Raw genomic sequence first — 11,361 nt, forward strand, 5'->3', positions numbered from 1 at the left:
GTGCACAGTGCACGTGTTGTGTCCAGTCTCCGCTCTGCTTGAAGGGTAATGAAAGTGCGCCATCTGCCGGAGAAGCTCCTCCAAGACGTTAGGCTGACTTCGGCCCCACCCACTTTGATGCATTTCTATCCAATCACACAGACGACATGGTGATGCCTTTAAGAGCACCACATTTGTCGGACACTTTCACTGAATATGGTGCTGGTCACTGGGGCATAAGGCCGCTTGTACAGTAATGCTTAATAATGTTTAATAACAAACACTCAATAACAAACTGTTTAGCTACACATTTCATTATTTAAAGGTCTGATTTATGGATAACATTATACATTGTTTCTGCACAGAGAGCAGGTTTTGTACAACTTGTAGAGGGAAATTAAAAAATATGAAACATCGTTTCGGGATTAGACAGAACGAGACAAGCATGTGGCTGCTTCCTAGCCTTGATTCGTCAATCATGTATGTGTTGGTTACTACTTGGGTAGCTGATGATGTATTCTGTGATTTATTTTCTTCTTCAAATTAATTGTTTACTTTTATTAAATGATCAAAGCAACACAGAACAGTACAGATTTCCAAAACAGGAGTGTTCCCACTGAAGTGATGCACATGGATCTACAAATATCGTTCAATAAGTAAGGAGTGTATGAGGAGATGAAGTGTATCGCGCTGGTTCTGCTTACCGGAGTCTCATTTGACCTACCCTAGGAAGAGTCCTCGAACATACTTCACGGACTGTCATGGCGTCTCCCTTGAAGGGGGCTTGGTACTGAAGAAAGTAGCCGCTGTCATTCTGCATTTTCCCCGTCGATCAGAGAAGCTAGCCCCCGCTTAAGAGGCTGTAAGGAGCGGATACCAACCATGGGGGCTGTCCATGCTAAGGTAAGTCTTCTCACCGCCTGCCGGTGCGGCTGTGCGGGGATCTTTGGCCATGACCTCCCTGCCCGGTGAGTGGTGAAGGCTGCAGACTCCCAGCATCAGTACTCGGTGTTCCTCCACATTGTCTCAGACACACACTGAACTGGTGATGGAAAAGGGTTTAACTTGGTCTACACGTTGTGGGATTGTCCATAATGCTGACAACAAGGATTGACTTCTCATGCATGGCCATGTTTGACTCATCATTCCTTTCTCCTTATGACTAACAGAGAATAATATCTTAAGACATTTAACAGTGTACTAAATAGAAAAAATCTGCACTACTTGTGTTGGTTTTATTTACCTCCATCATTTCCATACACTGAGCAGAAATCCAGCAAAAATTACCTGAAGTCAATATTATATAATATATTATATTATATTATTCCGTATTTTATTTACTAACTTAAATCACTAGAGTAATAAAGCATTTCAGTTATAACGAATTATACAATAAACGGTGAACTAATATATTTTTATACATATGAATGTATCGACCTATAAATAATTACACTTAAATACCAAGGAAGGAGTTGGTTTCATTGATTTATAGTTGAAAAATGTAAAGGGGGTTACATTAACAAAAATAAAACAGTACATTCAATTTTCTTAGTTCACCTTTAAACTGCTTTCAAAATATTTTGAATCAGGCATTTCAAAGGGCAGCTCCCTTCCTTAGCTTTTTATGTAAGCTGCACACACAAAAAATAAAAAGTGATGTTTTAGGAATGTTTGAGCAGGGCAATGGAATGATGATGGATAATTCTGAAGTAGCTCCACAGTATTACCACAGAACAAAAAAAGTCCATTTCAAACAGGCAGATTAAGGACAGGCACTGCACCGCTATCAACCATGTTAAGAGACCCTGCTTGTGAAATGAGGCCCCAACCTTAGAGGGGAGACATCCTAAACTCCAACAATCATCGAGCAGCAGCAGGGAAGTGGAAATGCCAATGAGGAAGGAATTAGTAATACCTGATTCAAACCTGGGAGTTTGTGAACCCATTCATTTATATCTCTTATAAAGATTCAGTGTGTAAAATTTAGGGACATCTAGTGGGGAAGTGTCATATCACAGCTGAATACCCATCACCTCTTTAAATCATGTATTTGATTGATTTATGCTTTTGTAACCCTTTTTAATTTGAATTATTTATTGATAGATTATTTCATTTGCAAACCATTTTTATATTTCCACTTTATAAGGCTTATTAAAATACCAAATAATGGATTAGTTAATCTATTAGATGATCTGTGGTCAGCTGTCTGACCTGACTCACCATGTGCTGTGACTTCCTCCGGTTGTCGGGCATCGGACACCAGCAAAGTCCTGACATAATGCCCCACCCACTGTCTGCCGCCCTTTCTCTTTCATGACAGCTGCCATACTTAGTGATGTGTTTGTACTGGTCTGTGTCCAGCCTATTTGCAAGGTGTAACTGTTACACTTTACTGGCCTCAGTTTCACAACTCAGCAGACTTGACTCTTCTGTGTGCATACTACCAATGACAAGGTGGGATTTGTTAAAATTTCTGTCAGGTTTCTTTGCATTTTCCCAGGCAGTGTCATTAACATCAGTGTTCTTATCATTGGTGCAGAGTCTGGATACCCTCCCGATGCATGGCCGGGACTTTGGTGTCAATCCTGATGACATGGTTGAGACTCCAGAACCGGAGCACGAGGCAAAGCAGGAGATACTTGAAAATAAAGAAGTGAGTTATAGTTGGTAGTAGTGTAAGCATAATCACAGCAGCTCTTATGTACCAAGTAAAAAACTTACTTTTGAGCCACTGTAGTAGAACACAATACCTATCAATTTATAATAGATAGTAACGTGTGTTTATAATAAGCTCAACTTTAGTTTACAGCGTGGACTACCTGTAAGTGTAAGGCTTAATTTGTTATTTTTTTACAGGTGGCACATTTAAAGTTGTTGTCATCCATACTGTGAATGACGTGATATAAACACAAATTCAATATTTTTGACTGCAGGTGGTGGTTGAACATGTCAACATTCAGGGTCTTGGAAGAACTAAAGAGGATCTGCTCGGCTATGAAATCTCTGACGTCTTCCATGCCAAAAATCTCATTGATGTATGTATTTATGTACGACTGTACTGCGCAGTAAAGTGCTGATCGGCTTCAGGACAAAACAATACTGTTGCTCCTAGCACACATTGCCTTGATTGAGAAGTGACATGCTCAGAGGTGGAAGTGCTTTGTGCATCACTGTGTTTCGGTCTTGTTCACAGGTGATGAAAAAAGCTCACCTCGCCAGGCAGAAGCTGCTCCGCCTGGGAATCTTCAATGAGGTGGAGGTTCTTATCGATACGTCTGAAGGTATCTTGTAGTGTGTGAATTCATCGTGCTCCCAGTGTTGCCTACGAATATTTTTTGCATTTTCACTGTCTCTTGCAGTTTTGTATGAGACAGTCGCTGCAATCTAAGCTGATGGATATTCAGGTACAAACCTTCCTCACCCAAGTTGGTTTTCCATCCTCAGGTAAAGATGCTCTGCCCAATGGTCTAGATGTAACTTTTGAGGTGAAAGAGATTAAGAGGCTTACAGGAAGCTACAACACCATGGTTGGCAACAATGAAGGAAGCATGGTAAGAAGGCCATGCCTGACATGTCACTCATATTGTTCTCCGATTTGTTCTTGACATATATTACATTTTTTACAGCAGTTTCTTTAGGACTAAAACTACATGGTCACTTAATCAGAGACGAGCTAGTTGCTTCATACTCAAACACCAGTGGTTCTGCTTTGAATCATTTAATTATAGTTACTTTATAATAACAGCATCGCAATATATATTGAATTGGCAGCCAGCTATGTGATAGTACTGAATCAGGACATAGTAAAAGTAATTTTAAATAAATGAATGCGAATGATCATTGTAACGCACTGTGGCTCAGAAATGTTGCACATTATTACAGTGTAGTTCTAATACACAGAAAATGTAATATCAATTTCCTTTTTTTATTTTTTGTCCATTTGAGTCTAATGATGTATTTTCAAATAGGAAATTTTAAATTCGTTCTGGATTTTTCATTTTAATACAACATTTAAGGGTTTCATGTTGAAAAATGGCCGCCATACACTTCTGGGTCCAACACATTAAAATATTATGATGTGCACATGATTTATAATTACAAACAGACATGCACTCAGTGTTCCTTTATGCTAATCATAAGAATATATTTATTTCAAGTAAACTACATCAGTGTACAGTAGAAAGCCACAGAACTGCGTCAATAAGCGTTACAGCGTGTGTTACAGTGTGTTTTACATTTTGCGTAACAGTGTGTGTAAGCCTCTCTCCTGTTTTCCAGGTACTGGGTGTGAAACTGCCCAACACGTTGGGTCGAGCTGAGAAACTCACCTTCCAGTTCTCATATGGCACCAAGGAGACCTCCTACGGCCTGTCCTTCTTCAAGCCCCAGCCGGGAAATTTTGAACGCAAGTATGTCTCCACAGATCCCACGTATGCTCTGTCACTGTTGGCCCATAAAACTGCAACAGCCACGTTGCTCTTAAACTTTAGGGTGAGAAGAATAAGTCAAATACAAAACAAACAACCATCCGTGCAGTTTAAACAGAGGAAGCTGCAGTAAAACGTGATCCTGTTGATAGTTGGAATAGACAACAATCATGATGTTCTACTTTCACTGTGGTTACCTGTGTAACTCCTTTTCTGGAAGGACCACAGTGTTTTTATTGCATGTCTTGGTTCATTATATGTAAAGCATGCATGGCATCTTGTCAGTCACACCTTAACAGTTACAGTGCTTTAAGCTGCTTCAAGAAACATCTCACATTCTAATTAAAAAGGATGAATGTATTACCACAGAGTTTTCAAAGGAGGTGTTCTCTGTTTCAGCCTCGTTCTCAACATGTATAAAGTCACCGGTCAGTTCCCCTGGAGCTCCTTAAAAGAGACTGACAGAGGCATGTCGGCAGAACTAAACGTAAGAGTTTGCGTGTGACCAGAGATGAGTGCACTGAGAATACATTGATATATAAATATACACCATAAAGTTTCCAGTTTAAGAGTTCCCTATAATAAAACTTCCACTTCAGCCATAGTTCTCCTTCTTCCTACAGTTTCCTCTCGGGGCGACTAACCACACGCTGAAGTGGGAGGGTGTATGGAGGGAGTTGGGCTGCCTGGCACGCAGTGCTTCCTTTGCCGTACGAGAGGAGAGTGGCCACTCGCTGAAATCTGCCCTCATGGTACAACCTGGAGGTTTCTCCACTTAGTATCCCAATAATATTAGACTTTTTTGTTTTGTAATTTCTTCTTGTCTGAAAACAATCACATCTCTGCAAGATCTAAATGTTGTTCTTATTTATTTATTTCTGGTTTGCAGCACACTGTGTCGGTCGATTCAAGGAATTCTGCCATTTTCCCTAACAGAGGGGCCTTACTCCGGATCAACCAGGTCTTCTTTCATTTGTATTTTTCCACTGTTAAATGTCCTGATCTAATGCCATTATGAATTTCCACCCAGTAGTCATTTTTTATTTACAGTTCATTGAGCCACACGTGATTCAATATGGGTAAAACTTATAAATATGGTCTATTTTCATGTCACAAAACAAAAACTACCAATGTTAATATTGTCGAAATAACTGTTTATACAGAATTTTTCCTTGAAAGAAGTTTTAGGTTTAAGGGCTAAATATAACAAAGGAAAGATAAATTGGAGGTACAGGACAAGCTCAGAATAGGATAAGATGCTGTGGGAGGCTGAATGTCACGGGCATTGTACCTGTCATTGTCTGACAACAGCTGGAGCATTGTCCAGTGTGAGAACCTTGAAACTGAGGTGTTTTTGCCCCGCAGGAGCTGGCCGGCTACACAGGAGGAGATGCCAGCTTCTTGAAAGAGGATTTTGAGCTGCAGCTCAACAGACGCCTCTTCTGGGACTCGGTAAGACACCAGTCAGACCCAACAACTTTATTTGCTTCAAAGAGCTTGTGCTGGCTAACTGTGTTTACTTTAAGTAACCACCAGAGGGCAGCTAAGCAAAGAGAAACAATAACTATCTATTGAAGACTTTGAATTAGAGGTTTTGTGTATATCGGAAATGTTTCATATCTCCTCAGGTCTTGTCTGCTTCTCTGTGGGGAGGGGTGCTTTGTCCCATTGGAGGACAATCATCCTGTATTGCTGACAGGTTTGTCTCCTTAGTCCAAGTGACACATCCCTAGCTTCTGTCAAAAACAACAAATCCCTTGATGCAATAAGAACAAACCTTGGCTCCCAATGATTTAATGTTCATGAACTGCTTTAAGATTTCTAAAAATGCATTGAAAAGAATAAAAACATACAGCTATCTTTAAAACAGTCTAAAATAACCAACTTTTTAAATTAATTACCATTTGTCACGTTAAATGCTCCGTATTTTCTTTCATTTTGTGCGGTCCATTCGTTTGTTTACATGTGTGTATTTGATCCAGGTTCTACCTTGGAGGTCCCACCAGTGTGCGAGGTTTTGGGATGTACAGTATTGGACCACAGAGTGAAGGTAAGAACACGTTACCGGCTGCAAATCATAGGAAATTTAAACACGAAAATGTATTTAATTGTTCTTGGTTCGCTGCATTAAAAAACCAGGGGTATGGTTACAGCACCCAATATGTTATAGCTTGTCAGAAGTACAAATGAACAGATGCATAAAGACCTGAGTATTTCTCACATACTTCTTATAACAATACTTTGAACATAATACAGTACTTTATATGAGAGAGGAGTAGTTGCAGCCTATTCAGCTTTCAGACTGGGCACCAGGAACACCAGTGTTTAACCTCTTTTATAAACTGGCCGATGAATTAAAAATATCACCAGACATTAAAGAAGAACTTTGTGACAGAGTTTAGTTTGTTGATTTTGATTTTCTATTTTAACTGATGAGTATTATCATCATTATTATTACTTATTGTTGCAAAGTAACATAATATTTGTTTTAATATCACCATTTAATAGTAAAAAAAAACATACAGGTCAACCACTAAGTTATAGTACAAGCTCTCTGACACCTTGGTAATTTTTTGACTTTGAAATTAGCTTTGCCCTCTGCATCTGTCTGGTGCTTTGGTGCAGAGGATTAGAGAAAGTAGAATACAAGTGACATAACAAAAAAACAGGTCATTCAGATGGGGTAGCACCCGCAGAGTAGGTATTTTGTTGGGAGAGTGTCAAAGTATCTTTTCCAACAAATTAAGCTTTTTATGACTTGAGAACAAACCTCATTTTCTTTCATATATAAATAATAAATAGTCATATATATAATTTCCAGAAGAAGCATCACTATGATTGACCCCAGTGATGTGATTGGCTGATTTATATTGAGCTCCAGCAGCCCCCTTTACAGCCGGAGACTCACAGATCCTATTTCACAGACTTGAAATAGAACCGTATCAGCGTTAGCCCTGTAATGTGGTGACCGTGGTCTGAGGAAAGCTCCAAACCACATTTAGTGTAGTTAGAGGGTATTGGCTAATGTGTGGTTAAATAGAAAAAACTTTTGTAACATATTGTGTCAGAGAGAGAAACATTTTAATAAGTTACAGTTTTGTGAATTCAATCTGGAAAATAGTCCAAATGTTGTAAACAGAAGTTTTACTTGGCCATCATGTGAAGGCGTGGCCCTTTTTTTAAACGCAGAGGTAGATATTCCGCAAGGTGCTGATGTAGCTTTAATAACTACCACTAGACACAGAGAACTTAATTTCAGGGTTTGTGTTTTCCCAGGCCTGGAAAAGTCATGGAAAAAAATAATCTCCCAAAAGTTTTGGAAAAGTCATGGAAATTGGTTATATTCATATTTTCATGTCGTTCATTTACGCTGAATTTTAAATAATTGATAGGCTTTTAAAGAAATACGCTAAAAATATAAGCAGGCATACTTGGGTTTGTGTCATTTAAGGTATACTGTATGCCTTGGAATTCTAATTGTTAGTTTAAATACTACATTGTGTCACTTTTTCTCGTATACACCGAGATTTCACAAAATGTTCGGTCATGAAAATTTGGTTGAAAGTCATGGAAAAGTCATTGAAATCCATTGGTCAAAATGTGTATGAACCCTGTAATTAGATATGTCCCATGATATCGGCTTCCTTTGTGTGTTCCAGGTGATTATCTGGGTGGAGAGGCGTACTGGGCTGGTGGCCTGCACCTCTACACACCTCTACCCTTCAGACCAGGCAAGGGTGGTTTCGGAGACCTTTTCAGGACCCATTTCTTTCTCAATGCCGGCAACCTCTGTAACCTCAACTACGGTCAGTGCATTAAAAACGTATTTCATTATAATTATGATTATTATTATATTAAAAGCATCAAATAGTAATGTACAAATGTAGATTAAATGTTTCTTCATAAGGTTCTACATCCCTACATCCGTCCATCTTTCCCGTCTCATGCTTGTTCATTTTATATCTAAGAAACTACTCAATAGAATTTCTTCAACTTTGACACAAACATTTACGTGGACTCAAAGCAGAACGGACTTTAAAAAGTGATATGAAAATGAGTGTTTGTTGTGCAGGTGAAGGTCCTCGGGCACACCTTCAGAAACTTGCTGAGTGTATCCGCTGGTCATACGGAGCAGGCATCGTGCTGCGCCTTGGAAACATCGCCAGACTGGAGCTCAACTATTGTGTGCCCATGGGAGTTCAGAGTGGAGACAGGTAAGAGTCCGCCTTTAGACTAAGTCTCGTCAACTCTGACAATGTTTCACCAGGTTGGCTGTGGTTCAGATGGTAGAGCAGAGGTTTGGCAAATTTGATCCAATTCTCCCTCATTCTGCGTGCCGAATGTCCTTGGACAAGAAGCTGAACTTCTGAGCCCCAAATTGCCCCTGACAGCTGTGCCTTGTTGTAGAGAAAGTGCTGAACATAGATGCAACAAATGAATGTGTCTGTGGATATTTGAATAGTAAATCTTGTACTGTGGGAACAAGAGGGTAGGAAACAGACCATTCACTTGATTTAGGCCCTGGCTCTGTGGATTACAGTGTGTCTGTCAGCCATTCCACAACTCAGGTCCACACTGAAATAACTTATCAACTATGGGAGACATGGGGTCCACACATTCTAGGGCTCTTCAGGGTGAAGTAAAAGTCAAAGGTGCACTATGAGTTTAGTGCCAATTATCAAATGTTAGCATTCTAACACTGTAAGAAGGTACTTGCTAACCATGGTAATCAAATTACCATGAAAAGGTTACCATGCTGACATCAAACTGCAGCTATGGGCTAAGCATGAGTTAGTCAGATTTCCTTTTATCAGGTTGACAAAAAGCTGCAAATGACGGCACTTCAAGCTCCTAAAATAATTATTAAAAAGTGCTCAGAGCATAAAATGCTTACAGTTGGCAGGAAACCACTTGAAAATGACACCCCTCATTACATTAAACGCCTCACGTCTGATCATTAATTCATATTGGCCTCACAATCAATCCTAACCTGTCTTTCTTCTTCTCTCCTGTGATAGGATATGTGACGGTGTCCAGTTCGGAGCAGGAATTCGCTTCCTGTAACCTCGTCACTCCGCTGATCTCAGTCCTCCAGCAAAGGTCTTGCTTCGAAAAGGGAGAACATTTTGTTGTTAATCAAGTGTAACTTGTAGAATATGTGACACATGAGTACTTATGTCCTGGGGAAATGTGCCTGAGCCCCCCAACCCACCTTTGATACGCCCTCCTCTGAAGGACAAAGTTCCAGTGCTGGGCCGTAAAACCCGGGAACCTATTTCCAAACTGAACATGCTTTTCGCCGACCAGACTTGAAAGGAACCTTAACTCTGATTTATTGAGCAACAGCCCCAATATGTGACAAAAACTGCATATTCTGCAAACTGTCACAGCATGTCAGCGTTTCTCTCTTCAATTGAGGCTTTATTTTAATTTGAGCCACTGATCCTTTCACCGGGGTTTGAAATCTCCAGCGTTGGCACATTGTCCTTCAAAGTCAGGTACCAGTGATGTCACCCCTACTGTTTCCTATGGTGATACAAAGTAATTTATTTACTGGAAAGTTGAAGAGATTTTGGGCATGTTCCCAGTTTGCCTTCCAGGTTTTTTTTCTTTTTTCCAGCAGCATGACTTGATGCTAGTGTCCACTGCACTCTCTATGACTTAGGTTCAGTTGTACTGTGTAAATTGAACGATTGTAGCATAGAGGGAATGAACAACCATGTAGGATAGGAGTCGACCCTCATGCCAAAGTGGATTGTTCAAATAATGTCAGATGTGAAGAATGATGGTTTGAGTTGCTGCCACTCGCAGACCCCTCCCCCCTCCCCACCACCATGACCTTCCACACCCTGAGCAACATCTACCACCAGAGTGCTCTTACCTTTAGTCCTCTTTTTGATGATGTTGAAGCTCTTCACAAATAAACACTTAAAACTTTACTGCTGGCCCTGGTTTCTGTCTGTTTTCTTCGTATAGTTCTCAAACACACATTCATTGATAAAACTGAAGTCATTGTACTTGGCCCTAAACACTTCACCTCCAGTTGGTCCAAAATGCTGCATAGAATTAAAAATCCTGATCCTTAAATACACACCCCTTAATAATCAAGCCCCATAATATATTCTAGAACACCCTACTATCCGAAAAAATCCCTTTGCTCCCTATATAGGCTCAATTGTGGTTCCTAGAGTCTGTAGGAATAGAATGGAAGCTCGAGCCTTCAGCTATCAGGCTCCTCTCATGTGGAACCAGCTCTGGGTTCGGGAGGCACCATCTCTACAATGCAGGATCCAGATCTGACACTACACAGCAATTATTATTATTATTAACTAGTGCTGCTCTCATTAATAACACCATTACATCTTTAAAATCCCTGTTATTTTATTAGAACAATCAGTTTGTCAAAACTACTGTTCCTACTCACCAAAACTGGTAGAGGAAGTTGGCCGCCCATATTGAGTCACTTACAGTTAGTCACAAAAGTGTTTAATCATTGTGGGAACTGTTGGGTTCTCAAGTGCTCAAGTGCTTTGAGTTTACTTTATATTATGATTCGGTGTTACACAAATAATATGAGCTGAATTGAATTGAAATGTCACGAGGGAAAATTGAACAAATGCAGGTTCTGGGTCTTATGTAATTTTGTAAATGGATTTACGTTTACAGAATCGACCACTCAGGGCTGCACATTTAGAGGTTCAATGCCTTAATCAGTCCCTTGACATACCCGGCCGGAGATTGTAGATTTTCCCCAGTGATTCACGTCTCCTGTCTTTTCTATTTAAGGTCACAGCTATAGAAAATGTGTGGTAGAACAGGCCTTGATTTGGTATCTAACATTTGGTACAAATCACCCTCATCTGTTAAGCAAGTCACACATTCCTTTGTAGTAGAGAGTGACAATTGGCGAGCACATTGAAAGAGTGGAATACTGGCAAGAAGACTAGCCATGAAG

The 11,361-nt window shown here is 40.0% G+C and overlaps 1 protein-coding gene across 1 annotated transcript; it reads left to right on the forward strand.

Moving 5' to 3' along the window:
- The first annotated feature begins 731 nt into the window (after positions 1 to 731).
- On the forward strand, positions 732 to 10,345 carry samm50l (sorting and assembly machinery component 50 homolog, like). Its single transcript, XM_062383055.1, has 15 exons — positions 732 to 882; positions 2,519 to 2,632; positions 2,913 to 3,014; positions 3,173 to 3,260; positions 3,424 to 3,530; positions 4,258 to 4,388; positions 4,806 to 4,893; positions 5,030 to 5,158; positions 5,296 to 5,367; positions 5,772 to 5,858; positions 6,035 to 6,105; positions 6,389 to 6,456; positions 8,066 to 8,212; positions 8,479 to 8,620; positions 9,425 to 10,345. The coding sequence occupies exons 1-15, from the start codon at positions 862 to 864 to the stop codon at positions 9,468 to 9,470; spliced, it is 1,413 nt and encodes a 470-aa protein (XP_062239039.1). The 5' UTR covers positions 732 to 861; the 3' UTR covers positions 9,471 to 10,345.
- The last annotated feature ends 1,016 nt before the right edge of the window (positions 10,346 to 11,361 follow it).

This window comes from Platichthys flesus, chromosome 23 (genome assembly GCF_949316205.1).
Source record: "Platichthys flesus chromosome 23, fPlaFle2.1, whole genome shotgun sequence".
Lineage (NCBI taxonomy): Eukaryota > Metazoa > Chordata > Actinopteri > Pleuronectiformes > Pleuronectidae > Platichthys > Platichthys flesus.